Source organism: Caretta caretta, chromosome 26 (genome assembly GCF_965140235.1).
Source record: "Caretta caretta isolate rCarCar2 chromosome 26, rCarCar1.hap1, whole genome shotgun sequence".
Lineage (NCBI taxonomy): Eukaryota > Metazoa > Chordata > Testudines > Cheloniidae > Caretta > Caretta caretta.
In genome coordinates, this window is record NC_134231.1 from 6431899 (window position 1) to 6450129 (window position 18231).

The 18231-nt window shown below is 45.3% G+C and overlaps 1 protein-coding gene across 2 annotated transcripts in view; it reads right to left on the reverse strand.

The window, feature by feature from the left end:
* The window catches only part of BIN3 (bridging integrator 3), a 54010-nt gene that overhangs the window by 18427 nt on the left and 17352 nt on the right, over positions 1–18231 (reverse strand). Inside the window, exons 2-6 of one of the 2 annotated variants that reach the window (XM_048828988.2) lie at positions 18176–18224; positions 9328–9368; positions 8715–8776; positions 4773–4909; positions 3739–3779 (exon numbers count right to left, since the gene is read on the reverse strand). In XM_048828988.2, coding sequence (XP_048684945.2) covers positions 3739–3779; positions 4773–4909; positions 8715–8776; positions 9328–9368; positions 18176–18224 — 330 coding nt within the window. Of the gene's footprint in view, positions 1–3738; positions 3780–4772; positions 4910–5066; positions 5132–8714; positions 8777–9327; positions 9369–18175; positions 18225–18231 lie in introns of those variants that run through there. The other variant, XM_048828989.2, reaches the window with a different exon arrangement.

Genomic DNA, 18231 nt, shown 5'->3' on the forward strand with positions numbered 1-18231 from the left:
TTTGACAGATTGGGAATTTAGGCTCTGAGGGAAGCCCTCATTAAGCTTGGGCTACACGCGGGTAGCTTGACAAACAGGGTGGTTCAAATCATCAGTCTGTTAAATCAAGATCCCCTTGCAATTAACGTCAGATCGGAACCCACAGCTCCAAACGCGAAAGACATTAAAGTCAATGAATCTTCAAACCGCATGGCTTATTTAAACTGTTTCCTGCCCTAAATACTGACACATAGGATGTAATATCAACATGAAAGTACACAGTCCATCAGCAACCCCAAGTCCAGCCAACGCACTTCAGCCCTCACCCAAGGGACAAGAGGAGCCCAGCCAGGCTGAAGAACTGGAAGCTACAGAGTGCAGTAAAAAGCATCTGTTTTTTCACTGAGCTGATCTGGTGTGAATTTACACAAGCAGCTCCCAAGTGAAGCCCTGACCTCTCCAGCCAACCGATCTCTTTGCCCAACCCACACCTTAAACCATGTCATATTCTAGCTAGAGCTTTGATAACTCAGTGAAATTAAATGAGTGATTTCCAGCTATGAGTTTGTTACAGTTTCAAAAGGAAGAGAAGACTGCATGATCCCAACTTTGCCATAAGCAGGGAGATCTGGATGATAGAATCACCCCTTGAGATGGTTACTCTTAATGTAGCTAATAGAAACCTCATATCGCTGGACTACAGAATGGAGATTTTATGACACATGTGCCTCTGATTACAATATATTACCGTTAATATAATGCCTTCTTTCTACTTATCTGTGTCTTTGGCTAATAAACTATAGAAGACCACCAGTGAAGAAGTAATAAAGCACAGCTGTTGAATCAAAGCCTGTTTCTAGGTCAAAGCGAGTTTGGGAGAGGCCAGGGAGAATGGGCTCTACCAGGGGAAACAATACTGAACTGAAACGAGAAGAGGATCCTCCAGGCAGCTTTAATTAATCTTTAGTTTTATCCCAGAAATGTTACTGGAGTTCTCAGCAAGCAGGCCAAGAAGAGGATGCAAGTCTGCATTTCCATAGTGCATCTCATTATTAGCCAAATGAACTCCCAAGGCTCTTTATCTTACATATGCACGTACTTGCACTTGTGCATACTTAGAGATAGGGAGAGGAGACGAGTCATTCCTCGTCACCCCTGAAATGCAGCCGCCACAGTCATGAAACAGGAGCTGTTTTAGAATGCACTGTAACAGTGCTCAACGGACAAGGGCAGGAAATGAAAAATGTCACATCCAAGTACCAGGGAAACTGAAGGAGACAAAAACAAATCACCAGAGCTGGAATATGTAGTCAGGACACTGGGGTAAACCACCGTCAATCCTACAAAAGTGCTTTAATGCCAAGTGGTCAGGAATTGCGTTTTACATCTCATCACCACACAGAGCTCAGCACCACGACCCTGGGGGCGAAAGGAAGAACGTCAGCTGAATCACCAACACTGTTTTCAGTGCGATTCTGGGATTTCCCTAGACCTCTTGCACCCAAATAAGGACTTGGCCTGAATCTACTTAGCCTGAAAGATGGCTACCCCAGAACTCAAGATGGGATGGAAGGGATGGATCTTCCTTGTGTGCATACATGATTATTTATGATTTGCAGTACTGGAGCGCCTAGGAGCCCCAGCCCCAGATCGGAACCCCACTGTGCTGGGGGCTGTGCACAGATATAAAAAAGACAGTCCCATGGAAACCCCACCTGGCTAGTTTACGCTAAGATCTATTTCTTGACAATTAAATGAGATGGTTTTAATAGAATGCCAGAACACAAAGTTGCTGTATCTTTCATGCTGAGGACTATCTACCTAATAAGCAACACAATTCCACCATAGAAGGTTTGTTTTTTTTAATAATCAAGGATATTTGGTTATAGTGTAAACCACAAAAGCAAAACTCAAGTCACCATGTCCCCCCACAATAAAAATCCAGGGCAACTCTATGCACTGAGTGGTATATGTTGGTTTACCCTCAGACTTGGGATTAAACAACAACAAGCAAAAAAACAACAACCACCAAAACCCCAGATGTCAAATGTAAACTAAAATTGTTATTCAGCAATTTGCATCACTTACTGTCTTATTAAAGTCAAATGATTTTCCTTTCTCTCTCTCTCTCTCTCTCTTTCCGTTCTTGTAACAAAATAAAGAATCGAGGGACTTCTGAAGACATTTTGCTGCACTAAATGAAATTCTCCTTTTAACTTTTAGGGATATAGTCTCACTTACAACTCCTGCCAGTGCTGGTGGGACTTGCACAGAAATGAACATTTAAGAGTTCCATGGATGACAAGGTCCCTACAGAGACGATGCATCAGTGGGTTATGACACACTGTAAGACACATGGTAACTTCTTGCCGTTAGCAAAGTGTGGCGGGAATGCCGTGATCCTGCAACAGGGGCGGTGGTATTCTCAGTGTAAAGGCACCAAAATGTCAAGTAAACGTGACTGCAGACTAGTGCTTTCAGCATCTCATCTTGGACTGACTGAAGCCAATGGAAGTTCTGGCATTGACTTTAGTGGGTACAGGATCAGGCCTGAGAAAAGCAAACAACTCCTAGGGAGCCCAGCTTTTTCATGTAAGCTCTACAGCTCATGGAAAGAAACCACACCAAATTCAACCCCCACGCCTGGCAGCAGAGGGTCAGGTGACTCATGGTCTGATCCTCATGGGATCCTTCCCCCCCCTACAAAGGAAACTGTCTATAGAAAATAAGTCAGTGGGTGGCTTCTATGCCAATGAATTCATTATTAGACCTCTGCCTCCATGGTGAGCACCAAACACTGACTCAATGCCAAAATCCCCATGGAAATCCACCTGCCCTGCTAAGGCTCGATGGGATGCTTTCGCAGAGCTTCACAGATTCAGTTCCCTCAAGGCTTTTATCTGTCTGTGATACGTCATGCCATCAATATTTATTTGTAAGGTCTTTACTTCCTAGCTTCTTCTTGAATAAAGTTCAGGGACACTGGCCTGAAATTTATGTTTTGAAAAAATGCCTTTCACTAAAATTAAGAGGAACAAAATATTTCTGAAAATTCCCTTTTTTACATTTACAAAGGAAATGTTCACCTCTAGCATCTGCAGCCCCAAACCAGCAGCAATGCATTAGACTGTATTATATTCGAGGGGCAGCCGTGTCAGTCTGGATCTGTGAAAGCGGCAAAGAGTCCTGTGGCACCTTACGGACTAACAGACGTATTGGCGCATAAACTTTTGTGGGTGAATACCCACTTCTTCAGATGCATGCTTCTTTAGACTGCATTGCAACTTCCTACGGACCAGAGACTGAAATGGATTAGAAATCAAATGACACTGACTTGTCCATTGTCCTCCTTCAAGCCCAGAAAAATGTAGCAAGTAACCAACAGCATAGGTGGAGACAGGCTGGATGTTTTAAGTGCTTTCAAGTTTTTCATAACTTCAGGTGTTCTGTGAAACACAGTTAAGTGCATTTGGCAGATTGAAGTACAAAGTCAGGAACAAAGAGATTTGGGCTCTTTTTCCAGCTGTGCCACAGGCTAACAGCCTGGACCTGGTCAAATCATTTAACCTCCCTGTGCCTCAGTTTTCTCACTGTAAAATAGGGATGATACCTTCTTGTATGGAGGCTGTGACAGATTATTTGATTTTGGAAGGACTATGATTTTAAACCCGACACTGTCCCTTTAAATGATGCACGTCTCTCAGGGACATGGCTACTGAGAGCACGTGATTCTGCGCATAGGAAAATGCTGCTACTCACTTTTTCAAGGGCTCTATCACCGTCTTTTGGATCTGGTTCACCTATTGGAAGAAAAGAGAGTGACAAACAAATGTTGTTGAAGAAGCCGCTTTGAACTAAGTTATACATTTGTGCAGCGTCTTCCACACCAGGGCTCAGGCCTCGAGGTGCTACCAGAGTACAAATGAACAACAACGTCATCATCTTCATCAAATCCTCACCCCACAACCTCCTGTGCTCTGGTCCTGTGCTCCCAAACCAGCAAAGACGGGAAGTGCTGTGAGGGCAGCACTCTGGGTCCACAGTGGAGTGGGCATGAAAGAAAGCACCTCATGTTACGCCGTAGAACTCTTTCTAGTCAGTTTAAGGCAGGGATCTCAAACTCAAATGATCACGAGGGCCACATGAGGACGAGTACGTTGGCCCGAGGGCTGCATCACTGACCCCCTTCCCGCTGCCCCCACTCCACCCCTTCCATGAGGCCCCGCCCCTGTCCCGCCTCGTCCCACCCCAACTCCGCCCCCTCCCTGCCCCAATTCCAACCCCTTCCCCAAATCCTCACCCCTGCCCCACCTCTTCTCCGCCTCCTCCCCTGAGCGCACAACTCCCCGCTCCTCCCCCCTCCCTCCTGAAAAGCGCTAAGTGCCGCCAAACAGCTGTTTGGCCACAGGAAGCACCTGGAGGTAGGCAGAGGAGCAGGGACGCGGTGCGCTGGGTGGGAGGTGGGGCGGTGGGGAAGGGGAGCGTGGTGGCCCCAGGAAATACTTGCGGGGGGCGGGGGAGCTTGGTGGGCTGCAGCAAATAACTCCACGGGCTGCCGTGTGTTTGAGACCCTGGTTGAAGGACTAGCCCTGATTGACTCCAGGTGGAGGCACATGTATCTCCTCTCATCTGAAGTGTCCCAGGATATGATAAATTAATCTGGGGGCCCTGCTAGGGTGAGAGAAGAAATGGAAGGGGTAGAGGAGAGTTCACCTATATGGAGCAGACACACACACAGAGAGCACAAGTTCCCATCCCCGCCTCCTCCCCACTTCAGTAAAACCCACGCTCACCTTCTCTTGGTTGAAAGAGTCCATTCTCTTCATGGCAGTGTCCAGGGCTGTTACCATCGCTAGGAAATTGGGGTCTTGCTCACAGAGCGGGTTGGACAACAGGTCTGAAGAGATTTTCACGGCTGATTTCGACATGGCTGCAGTACGATGAGACCCAAGAGCATGCAAAAGAAGAAGAGAAGGTCTGTCAGTGACACAGAGTTGCATAACAGGACAGGCACTTGCAAAATAATCCAACTTTGCTCGAATTAATTCATTATCGCAGTTCTACAAAATACGGTCTGGGACACAAACCTAAATCTTCAGCCATTAAGGCAGTGAGTTCGGCACCTAAACTTTCCAGGGACACAAGTTGAAGGCTAAGAGAGAAGATAAAGAGAGAGGTACTGATTTTTTCATATAAACACAGAGAGAATAGTTTTTATACAGCTTAAGTGTGGACCATTTAAATGCAAGATGTGATGCTGCCAGAAATAATACCAGACTAACAAAAGCATAACTTTCTTTTAAAAGTAATGTACATGGCTTTTTTGACTTTTTTTTTATACGTCTGCCTTTTTTTAACAGACTATAAAGCATTGCTCTGTCTCATTGTAGCTCCTCCACAATGAGAAAAAGTACAGTCCATTAAGTCTTCCAAAAAAGCTTTACAAAGATACGTACTTTAAGTGGATTTAGTGCTGGGGGAAAGGGGCCAGACTGACAGGGTTGGAGAAGGAAGATCTTTATTCGCCTGCAAAACAGGTACAGCGTGAGCAGTAGTAGTGCAAGCTTGTCACCAATGGAGCCTGAGTTTTCTTCCAGAGGGAACCATTTCCACCCCTCCACAGGCAAAGACCTCTCTGCTGAGACTGCCAACAAGAGGGCCAGCTGCTTTGGCAGTTGTGAACTGGCCACTTGGCCACTGGAGAGTCACAGAATTTAAGGCTAGAAGGGACCCCCGGGACCACCACTGAACTCAGATGCAACTTTCATTTAATCAAGCCCCTTTTGCTCTCTTTCAGATTTACAAGCATCTCTTCTTTTCTATCCGATCAACTGGCCTCATTTTTTCAACGAAGAAAATTCAGGACGAAGACCCTGCAGTGGGTCATCCCCACACACACCACTGTAGAAGGATAAGATGCGAGACCAATGAAGAGTTTGTACGGCAATAGGCTGAACGACATTCAGAGTAAAATAACTGGAATATAACGTAGGAAGATGAATAAAACGGAAGAGCCAATATGTAAGTAAAAATAGTGTAGCTATCCAGAAATCTCTGTCTCTTTTCCCAGTAATGTTGCTGTAAGTTATTTCAGTTAAGGATCTGAAGGCCGGAGTCTTTTGTACAGTAGCTCAGAGGAGCTTTTTCAAGACTATCACTGTACAAACTTTTAATGTCTGAATTAAAGTCATCCTCAATATTGGGGCTTAAGATCACAATTTCAAGAGATTAAATGCTCTGATTTAAAGGTTATACACAATTATACAGAAAGCTCAGAATTCAGCTCAGTCCAGAGTGAGACACTCACTATGGAATAACAAAGCTACTGTGTCTGACTATATTCAAACATTAAGGGTTTAAACATTTAAACCTTTAGGCAGATGGGACAGAAACCTCATGTGAGACCACATCTGAGGAAGAATTTGTACCAAAATAGGACTGGGCTAAAAAACGTAGAACTCTTTAGGGGGAAGAGAAATTACTATGTGCCCCCAAAATGCAGGCAGCTGGGACTTAATACAATTAGGACAGTGAGTGATGGCAGGCAATGGTCAGACAGATTCTCAGAGGCTGGGAATCAAGATTCCTGGGTTCTAGTCCCTACTCTGCCATTGATTTGCTGTGTGACTTTGCGCAAGTCATTTCTCTCCTCTCTGTGCCACCGTGTCTCCATCTGTACAACAGGGGGAAGGAGGAGGCTTGGAGGAGGAACTGGTTAAATGTTTGCACAGTACTTTGCAAATATAAAGTGCTGAGTATTATTAATATTAGAAAAAGTGACCTTCGGTTATCGCTGGTTATTCAAAGCAAGATAAAGCTACCATTTTATAATTAAGGGAACAAGTGATGGAAATGCTGAGTGACCCTTAACCACAGCACAGCAAGTGTTGCAAATAATTCTTATTGAGGTTTGGATCACCTTTCCCAGCCATGTTGCTAAAGCTGGCAAGGCAGCATCCAAGTCTTCCAGGAAAACTTATGCACCTGAGAAAGCGTCCGCTTATTTCAGAGTGCGTATCTATTGTTGGCAGAACATGGAGGCTCGATCCAGGGATGATTAGATCAAACGTGCTAGCGAATGTTTACGGTCCGACTGAACGATCAACCCCCTCGACGCTCAGAAACAATGGAAGAAATAAGACACGAGGAAGAATAGCAGCAGAGCTGATGCACTGCCAGACTTCTGCTGGACATGGAAACTACACATTAGCTAACTACAGTTATCTCTTCATCTCTCTGTTACTCAGATATTGCAGGGCGAGGGAAGCCTCCAGAGGTCCCGAATGCCTGTTCACGCATTTGTCCTCCGTCCTCTGTGGTCTGGGACACTCTCTATTCACTGGCACCCAGTTTAAAATTCTCCCCTTATTCAGGATTTCATGCCTTTAATGAGAAATCAGCTCATACCGGATCTGGCCAGGGCCTGGGCTAATTTACAACTCTGCCATGAAGCAGAACGGAAAAGGAGAGTCCTCCCACAGCTCCTCTGGGGCTTGAAATGCTCCATATAAAAACACCCACTGAAAGGGAGGGGAGGGGAATCCTTTACAAGGAAAAACTTGCCAGAGGAGCCCTGATAATGAACAATGTCCCAGGGAGAGAAGCTTTCACCTTGGAAGGAGTTTTTTCTTGCAGCATTTGTTGTTCATGTCTATGACGGTGCTGTGTATGTAGCTATGTATCCCCCTGCCCTCCTGCTGGCAGGCAGCAAAATGTGGGTTCTTTTCAGCATACCTCTCTCTTCATAAATCAAGTCACCATGAGGTGCTTGTGGAGATTGGACCAGCCCTCACCTGCCTATTCATGTAATTTGCCTTGGCTCCAACGCCCAGTGGGCCAATAAAAATAGAGACTGCTCCAAACTCTGTGCTGCAAAAAAGCCATCTCTGTTTAAAACAGCTCTTTTCTGCATGTTCCAGAAGGCTGCTCAGCTCGCTTCAGTAACTGGAAATCACTAATCTCCACTTCCCCCAGTGTCTCTTCCTTCAGATTGTCTAGTCTTTTCATCTTACCCATGTTTGTTAAAACCCTGTATTGTGTGATGCGGTCAGATTGGGTTCCTATTGGAGAAACTGCTAAGTGAGTAGGCAGGACCCCATGTGCAGGAGGGACGCACACCTGCACAGCAGATGTCACTCTCTGAACTTGCAGAAGCAAACAGCTGGGGCAGTGACATGAAGAGACTACTTGTTTATTGCTTCCTACGTAGCCCACTGCAGCCAAACCAAGCCAACTATAAGGCAGAACTTGCAGGGTTACTCTTACAGGTGAGCCATTAAGTTGGCAAAGTTAATGAAATACAAACACTTAGCACTTACACAGTGCTTTACAATGTCTCTCGCTAAGTGAGGATACAGTGACCAACCCAAGGGGGCCTCGTTCTCAGCTGGGCCCTTCAGGCGCTACCCTAATACAAATAAGAATTATCCCAAATTTTCAAAGGCAGAAACTGAGCCACAGAGAGGTGAAGAGACTTGGCCAAGGCCACACAGCAAGCTAGGGTTCAGGAGAATGAGGTTCTATTCTTGGCTCAGCCAATGGACTCACAATATGACTCTGGGTAATTAATATTTAGGAGCCCCCAAGAGGACTGTCTTGTAGTTAAGGGACTGAACTGGAAGGCAAGCGACCTGGGTTGAGTCTCCAGCTCTGTCACAGGCTTCTTGGGACCCTGAGAAAGTCACTTACTCTTTCAATGCCCTGATTCCCAATCTGTGAACCACATTCTTACATACCCACATCTGCATCTGTGCTCTTCTTCATGTCCTTCTGCAGTTTCTTGGTCTGATCTTCCAGCCTGAAATAGGAAAGAGTAAGACTAACTTCTGAATCTTTAAAAAATAAACAAACATATACATGAGAACTATGCCAACAGGCCAGCTGGTAGTTAAAAGGCAACTGGACACGTTTCTATTATGTATAATGCTGTTTGACCATATAACTAATTTCAAGTGACCTCCCACATCTCCAGATGACCCTTATGTTAACTATAAAAGTAAGAGTAAAAACGTATCAGATATAGGTCCATACAATATAACAGTTACAACAACTACAACATTAGATCTTACAAACTTGGATGGTTTTGGACTCCTTGAAGATATTCTGGAAATTTTATTTTCTGTGCTTTAGAATTGTAATAAAACTGTCAATACCTCATGACCCCACTACGGGTTGCGACCCACTGACTGAGAAACACCGATCTAAACCACCTCGAAATTACAATGCACTAAGCAGGAGAACAACAAGCTGCTAACAGAGCATTAGGCAAGCAACACAAGGAAAGATGGAACGAGACTGAGTTGTGTGAAAAGCAGATCCATGGTCATCTCCAAACTGGTTAACACTTACTGCTGAAGTTTCCCATATTCCCTTTCAAAGTCTTTCTCCACCTGGGGGAACGAGAAAGAGAAACCACGTCAGCTCAAATGCATGAGAGCACAGTTCAAAAAAATCCACCCAACCCCCTGTCCTCCCAACGGAAAGTACGAACTTGATCTGCAAGTATCAACAGATACATGTCAAGCTATTGCTATTTACATAGTGTCAACAGCATGCTAGGCACTTTAGAAAACAAACATGAGGACAACAGGTAACATTTTCAAAAGCACCTAAGCCCCATTTTTAAAAGAGATGTAGGCACTTAGGAGCCCTAAGGCCTAGTCGGTACTTAAAATTTAGATCAACCTAGTTACATCACTCATGGGTGGTAAAAATTCACACCTTTGAGAGCCGTTGTTAAGCAGATCTAGTCCCTGGTGTAGACATGGCTAGGTCAACAGAATTCTGCTGTCAACCCAGCTGCTGCCGCTTGGGAAAGTGGGTTATTTATATACATGGAAAAACCCTTTCCATTGATGTAGGAAGCATCTAAAATACAGTGCTTCAGTAGCACAGCTGCAGTGTGCCACTGTAGTGCCCGTAGCATAGACATGGGCTAAGTCTCACTGGACTTCTAAATCACCTGGATGCTTTTGAAAATTTTACCCAAGGTTCCTGCCCTGCTGATATAACAATCTAAATTCAGAGCTTGTTTAGCTTGTAAACTACATAAGATCCAAATAAGATCTGAGGCCTAAAACCTTCAAAGTATTTGGAGTATTAAACAACAAAACAAAACTTTTGACTTTCGGTGGTTCCTCCTAATTTAGTTGCAAACCGATCACTGGGATTTCAGATCAGGAAACATCATGAGTCTTCCTACACCAGCAACATTCTCAAGTTCTGAGTTTCATTCTAAGGCACCCGGGGAACTGTCGAAAGGTGGTGATATGAGTGTAGTGTATTCTGTGTAGTGAAATTTGTCTTCAAGAAATACCCAATGGACCCAAGTAAGTGGGTGCTTTAGCTTCTCCCAAAAGTAGAAGCAACACCCGGGGTTTCTGTTACTAGACAGACCACACCATTTTAGAGCATTGCCACCCGCTATGTCAGTTCATTCTGAGGACATGCTATGGCACACGAACTGGAAACTGACAAAATAAATGGAGCCATTCCAAAAGCACACAAAGGTGGCAGCCGAGCAGGTATAAAGACACATGAACACACATGCATCCGCTTTACACAGCCCTGCTCAGTGTTTCAGAAGAGGAGCATGTCATATGAGAAATGTTTCTGCTCGGGGGTCCAGAAACACTGTGTGCACACGTTCACCCATGGTAATGGAGAATGAGATTGGGGGCATGCCTCTCTCTCTTCCGACATCAAATTTAAAGCACTCCACACTGCCCTTTGCAAATTATTAAGTATCTGTCTTCTCTGCATGCAACTGTTTTGGATTTCTAGGTCACCAATATTGGTTCTTCAGGCTTCAGTAACAGGTATTCTGGGCTTCCTCCTCCTTTCCCCTTCTGATTTGCCTCTGTGATGTGCCCCAGCACTCCTCCCAACTCCCATTCTAATCCATAGGTTCTAATCCACCACAGAATCCGGACTGCTCCAAGCCTTAGACCTGAAACTGGCTTTGAAGCAGTTCAAGCTCCACAAGAGACTGCACAACTGAAGGGGCGGCAGTGGCTACTGGCTGCTACAGCTGAGTTCTTAGATTAACTACTGTGGTTGTCCCAAAGGACTGGAAATTTTGTATTTTAGCACTTCTTTTCTGATCACTTCCTATGAAACTATACGTTCTCTGCACCATACCCTCTGTCTCCATCAGCTCAGGTAACCAAAGGCCCCTTTCTAAACCTCAAGATATCACTGGGTCTCCATGCCCCCCCCAGATTCTAATACATGACCCTATTACACAGAAATCCACCAAATCATGGGGTGACGAGTAAACAATTTTATTATTTTAATTACAGTAACATTCTCAGTGTGCTGGGCACTTTCCAAAGAGATGAAGATAGAGTAACTGCCCCAAAGAGTATACAAGTAAAAAAAAAAAAAAAAATCACCCAAGCAGAGACGTATTCTCCGAATATGACATCAATTACTTCCTATTCCAACCTGCTGCCTGACAGAAAACCTCCGATGAGATACGATACTCCACGGTGCTCTCATTCCAGGTGGACTGTTTTAACACATACTTTCCACATTCGTTCCACATCTTATCAACCAAATAAAGCACATGGATTTCAACTGACCAGCCAAGAGTAAACATGTACTTTTGTTGTCATGGGATCAAAACTGGGTTCTTTTTTGTGGTTAAGCTGCCACGCTATTAAACAAGCAGTGAAGTGTTGCGCTCAGCCAAGACTAGAATGAACCAGAGTATTTTTTTTTAAAATGCACTCCATGCTGCTCCAGGCATTCGAGACTGAGACTCACAGCAGCAAAATATAGCTAAAGAAACAACAACATTTAATAAAATTCCCCCTTGGTTTTCAATTCCAATTGCTCTAAGGCCAACGTTTTAAAGTGGAGACCTACAGGTGTAAATGTCACCCTCAGTTTTTGCAATCCCTCTTTCTTAAATATCTTCTTAGTTTGCAGGTTCAAATCCACCCAAAGTCAGTCGTGACAGACTCACTGCAATCTGATGGCTGTTTGGTGGATAGTGAGTTTGGTGAGCTTCAGTCAAATTCCAAGGGGACACGTGTCCAGACCAACAGAGACCACTACTGCCGGCACCCACGCTGGCTGTCTCTGTAGACCGAAAAGCTCCACAGAGACTGATCTCCCTTTCTCACTGCTAAAATTGGTCCCTCCAGGACAGGGTGGATCAATGAGGGGGCAGCTTGCATAGCCAATGCCTGGTTCACAGCTCTGCAAAAATCCACGACAGCTGGTGGCTTCAGGTCAGGTAACCAGCACATAGTAAAATCACCCTATGTTTCTATGGTTGTTCCGGCTGTAAAAATAACCCCAGACTATTGCATTCTATTTATATGTTTATGTGAACTGTCCTGGTTGCAAACCAAAGGGGGCCGACATGACTCAGGCTTGAATCCTTTGACGGCTGATGGTATTATTCCCCCTGTTCTCAGCATGAAGCTCCATCCCATTGCGGATATACTATTCAGAAGAATTTCCCTTTCATTTGGTCAGCGATCAGTTCTTCCTAGGCTTAGTTGCAAGGGGTGGGGTGGCTCGGGATGAAATGGAATGTAAAGATGCAGAGCAGTTCCTGACATTTGCTGACTTACCCCTTCAATTCTCCCCTCTACCTGCAGTGCCTTGGGGTGAAACAAAGGTATCTCTCAGTCTATTTGATATGAGGGAGGCCACAACTCTCACACAGAAGTTACTTTTCTATGTGGAGTACACGTGTCCCTCCAACTCTCATCCTGTCCTATCTTTCTTGGGTTCCCTGCCTAGTCGTCTTGTGTGCACTCTGCATATCAGGGACTGAATCCTCTTCTTCACAAGGCAGCCCATCAAACACCCCTCCCTACTCACATCCCCAGTGACATTTATAGAGACAGCTGCCCAAGCCTTATTCTTGCTTCACCCCCACAGTAACAGTTGGCTACCAGTCACTGCATTCTGCACACCCATGTGCCTCTGCTAGCTACTATTAATTATTATTTCTATTACAGTAGCACCCAGAGACTCCAATCGAGGCTCATGGACCATCATGCGACACAAATAAGTCCCCTGCCCCAGAATGCTCACAATCCGGGGTTATGTAAAGATACAACAGGTGGCTGAAAGAGACAAATGCAGTGGGCTGCAAGGGAACGGAACACCAAGCACGTTATGCATAGAACCCAGCAGTTTTGGCTCGGGTGACCAAATGTCCCGATTGTATAGGAACAGTCCCAATATTCAGGGCTTTTTCTTATATAGGGACCTATTACCCCCCACCCCTCCCCGGGTCCTGATTTTTCACACTTGGTATCTGGTCACCCTCGTTTCAGCTCTCACTTAGATTTCACCAGCCTGGAAACTTAGTGGCCATAGGCATCTGACATGTAAAGCAAATAGCTACTCATAGAGTTAACAAATTAAAAATAACAAGTACTAGAGGTACTCTGAAGAAATGAAACCAGCTAGGTAAGTTTCCACAGTCAAATAATTCCTCCCTCCAATCCACCTCACTCACTTCTGGAAACCAAAAGCTTGAAACCAAAATCTGTTTTCCTTAATGAAATGCTTTTTGCTCCATGAACATTGGTTAGTTATTGTAAGATTGCTCCCGAGTGCAGACCTAGGACTTTTAACTGAAGTGCTCTTTAAAACTCCCCAGTGAATTACATTGACTTTGTAACAGATCCAAGAAGGGGTCAAACTTTGGGCTTTCCAGCCACGATAGAATCTTTGTAACTCAAAGAGGGGGTCGTAATCAGCAATGTGGTAGAGAGGAAATGATGCAAGACCGATGAGCACCACAAGAGGATGGGAAGGCAGTACTGTGTAGAGCCTTCTTACTCTCTTGGAGGAAGGGTGCTATTTGATTTCCACATGGCGTCATTCCATTGGACTCAGACTCCCTTAATGGGATTTGGCAACAAGAGGGAAGAGAAAAACCTGTGTAGTTAAGCCAAAAATGTTATTATAACCACAAACTTCTGCTGGGTATGTGCCATCCCATCAAATACAACAAAGATCCCACCTAGACAATGCAAGTTGTGTGCATAAATTGGGTGCAGCAGAACAATTAGCACAAGACACAATAACCCCTTTGTGTCTGACAGTCGAGTACCTTGAGCCAAAATAATCCTGAAATGAAGTGAAGCCGGAATACGAGCCTGTACACCCATGACTAGGATTCTGTGGACTTCGCAAACCAGCAAGCCATACCTACCCATCTTCTAAGTAAGGCTATGGGTGGATAAGCAGTGCACAAAATCAATGCTGCTCATATGCCATTCCCCAAAGAGCATCACATGCAGCTTCAGAATAGAGGGAGGGGATTCACCCCACCGCAGCTTTAATGAGAGGGGGTGGAAGGGAGAGTGTAATAGACGCAGTCACCTAATTCACCAGGCCCATTAATTTCATCCCACCAATGCTGTTACTCCCGTATTAGAGATTTAAAAGGTTAGTCGTGCACAGTGGAAACTAAATATGGCAAACTTGCTGTGATGGAATTCTTGTTATAATGAAGCTCAGTTATCCCAAAGGTCTCAGGGGACACCAAAATCTTTGGCTAAACAAGGGAGCAGGGTCGAGCAGACTCCGAAGTCTGCAACCCAGGTTTGTGAGCTCTGGAACACACACACTCAATCCTGCCCAGCCAACTCCCTTAAGGTCAACCAGCACCGCAGTGGGGGAAGGATACACCCCAAAACTGAGCAGACTGAGGGCGGGGGAACCCCTGACCAACTCGCCCAAGGTTACTGGGGGAGGCTATGCTCTGGATCCCCCTCTTCCAAGAGAGAAAATGAGCTGACTGGCTTCCCTTGCTTTGCCTGGCAGTGATGGGAGGCTGTGCTCACTGTGGAGAGGCACAAGCAGCCATTCTTTTCAGCCACCTTCCAACTCAGATGACCCAGTCCCCACTGAAGAGTCTGGTACAACCCCAGGGTGACAGAGACGAACTTCCGTTAGCTGGGGCCGCACTGCAGCTTGAACAGTGTAACCTTGTGCTTAAAGTGAAGTTGTCCTGGGGGTGGAGGGGACTGTCTCCACAATAAGAGGCTTCCACTGCGTAGTGGATTTAAACAATAAACATTCTGCACACAGATATAATTCTAACAGGTTTAAGTCCTATCGCTGGGCATTAGTTTAATTGGGCTGCGTTATTATGTCCTCTATCGTTCCCCTGACAGCAGGTCCTCTCTGTATATTAGATCCTCCCACCCAATCTCCTCGCCTCTGTACGAGCTCAGTGCCAGATGCTCTTTTCAGGGGAAGGGGGCGGGGGGGGGGGGGGAGATTATTCCGTCTGGAATTGGATTTGCCCAGGTTTAGGTGGAAACAAAGTAGTGCCATGCATGAGGGGGCAGGAGATCACTTCAGTTCACCAGCTGGTATTTCCTACAGGGGTTTCCTTCTACCTGAAGAGCTAAACTGTGGCTGACACTTTGCCCTTCTTCAAAGGATCAACAGCGAGTGGGCACAAGGAGTCGTGACTAATTCCTACTGCAGCCCAGTTTCCAGTGCTTCTGCTCGTACTAGAGCCTTGTAATCACAAAAGCTTTGGTGAGCGAAGCCTGCCATGTCAGAATGACTCTGTCTCTCTCCCCATGTTGAAACTAGCATGCTCTGGTGGGAGCCAACTGCTAAATTCTGACAACTGACTTTCTTTCTTTCTTTCTTTCTTTCTTTTTTTTTTTTTTTGTGGTACAATCTTGTGAGTGGGAGAGCCTCTCCATAACCGCTTCCCTTCTGATGAGCTCTGGATGGAGCCCTGGAGATGCCACACCTTCCCACTTCCTGCAGCAGCCTCCAGAGGCCAACATCTGGAATAAAATGGAGAGCTAAAGCAGATTGTACTGCTGTTCACAAAAGCCCGCACAGATGGAATGTCTCAGCCTGCAAGGGGGAGGTAAACTCGGAGGTCTAAGCTAACTAGATGAGCTACAAAGCATCACTTCCATACCCTGAAACTAAGAGGAGTATAAATCTGAAGGTCAGGTTCTCAAGGGAGATTGGTAGTTTCCTGTCGTTTGTTCTAAGGACTTGTTCTTTGAAGGACTGTACTCTACACTTACCCTGTGCAGTTACGTTGCTCCATGCTTCCTGTTTGGCACACATCTGTCCCAAGAGTATTGTTACAATTAACAAGATGGCATAGTGGAGGCCAGGTAAAAATTTCCAACTCTCTCCAGGTTACCATGTCATCAACATTCAAACTCTCAGCACTTCTGCTGAATTTGGGAAGCGGAGGGACAGATGAAGAGCAGGGGGAAGGGGAAAAGGCTTGGAACCAGTAACAGTCCTGGATGAAACTTTGCCCCTTGGACACGCTGAACTTGACAAAAGGTTTTTATTTCAGAAATTACAGCCCATAACTGCCAGTTTATCTCTATTTGTGGATGTGCTGGAGAAATCCCTGTAACTGGATAGGCAAGAGGAAAATGGCTACAAAAGCTCAGGAAGGAACTGGAGAGTGATCTCTTGTATTTGTCTATGATATACTGTATCTCCACATTGAAAGACAAGACCCAGGGAGCTAACAGACATCCCCATACTGCCACCATCCAAAATGCCAGGCACAAGGCATACCAGGAGGGAAGAGTGTTAGGGCAGAATCCACTGCAAACTGAGAGCAAAGAGAGATCTGGAAGGTTCAAATATTAACTCTCATTCAATCCGAGCTCCTGCTCTACCATTAGGAGGGCTAGCTTCAGAGGTGACGGTGGAGACCTTGGTGTGTGGCACTATGGGCAGTGATACAGGTTTATGTCGTATAAGGACTTTCAGGCAAACTGCATCCTGAAACACTTTACATAGTTAAACAATATGTTATGGCACAGGGAAAGGGAAATTAACAGGTACAGACAAAGAGAATATATACTCATATGAGACACAAAAATCAGATGGGGAGGAAATGTCCAAAAACACTGTTCAAGCCATCAGGAGACGCAGAGAAGAAGGCCCTTGCGCCAGCAGAGAAGAAACCAGTGCTAGATAGGTGGATGGAGCAAGTAAGGAAGTGAGGGAGTCAGCATCTCTGCGATCCGATAGAGAAAGTCAACGAGGGATTTACAAACCAAAAAAAGGGTAATTTTGAACTGGATCTTGAAATAAACAGGGATCCAGTGGATTTGCCTGAGGCTGGGGGTTGTATTTCTTTGCAGAGAGCAGCATTCAACACATGATGTCTGGATCACTAGAACTTGGGAAGACCACAGAAGAGTGAAAAGGAGTCAAAAGCCCTGATTAGGGTTTCAACATTGCCGTTCTTTAAGAAGGTCCCTTGCTTAAATTTTGCACTGCCAGTTTGAAGCAGAAAGCTGCCGTTCTGCAGCACCACAGAACGACGCCATCCTTTAAATAAAAGATTACAGTTCATCAATATTGGGAAGTGGCAGAGTAAACCCTCCGTCTCAAGGGGAAACTTCATGCCACAAAAAGTATCTTTGGCACCTTAATACAAGTAACCCACGCAACCGAAGGAATTAGCAGTGGTGGGTGTCCCACAGAGGAAGGATCAGGAATGTTAGTCTGTACAGGGGATTAGTTCACCAATGCAGTTATAATTATAAAGCCAATGTCTCTGTCACACTAGCGATCAGGACGCTTCTTTTAAAGCAGGTACACAGGTTAATTCAGGGATTGCTACTGTGAGCACTACAGCTTTCACAGGACAAGGACCATCTGCTTAGGCAGGGAAAATACCACAGCCAGCTGCAAGAAACAGCACTTGGGAAAGGACTTTCAAATTCATCAGAATACAAAATGCTTTTTTAATTTTCTTTTAAAGCAAATGCTGTGCAGTACAAATTAATTCATGCCTGAGTACTAAGCATCTCAGCCTCCTCTGATAAGCTTTCCTTTGGAAACAGTTATATTCAGCGATCTGAACCACTCCCCCTCCTCCATCTGCTCAGAAAGGATGAACAAACAAGCCATTGCTGAAAGAAGGAAGGAAGGAAGCATGTTCAGTCATCTCCTAGGAAAACCGTGCCAGAACGAAAGAGCCCCCTCCCTTAACAAACAGATCCTGAGACCAAAATACTGCATGTAGCTGGGACTCCCCCTCACCCACAGCACAAGGATGTGATGGTCAAACACAGCAACAGGTTCTGCTCACTCACATTCCCCTCGCACATACACACACAAAAATGGGACGAGTCAAAGTGCTGGCTTGACTCATCAGCCACATGATCACAGACTGGATCTAAAAAGGGGGAATTGGTTTACTCACTGTCTTGGGTACAATCTGTTTCTTGGGCTGCCCAATCTTGAACGGAATCCTGGAAA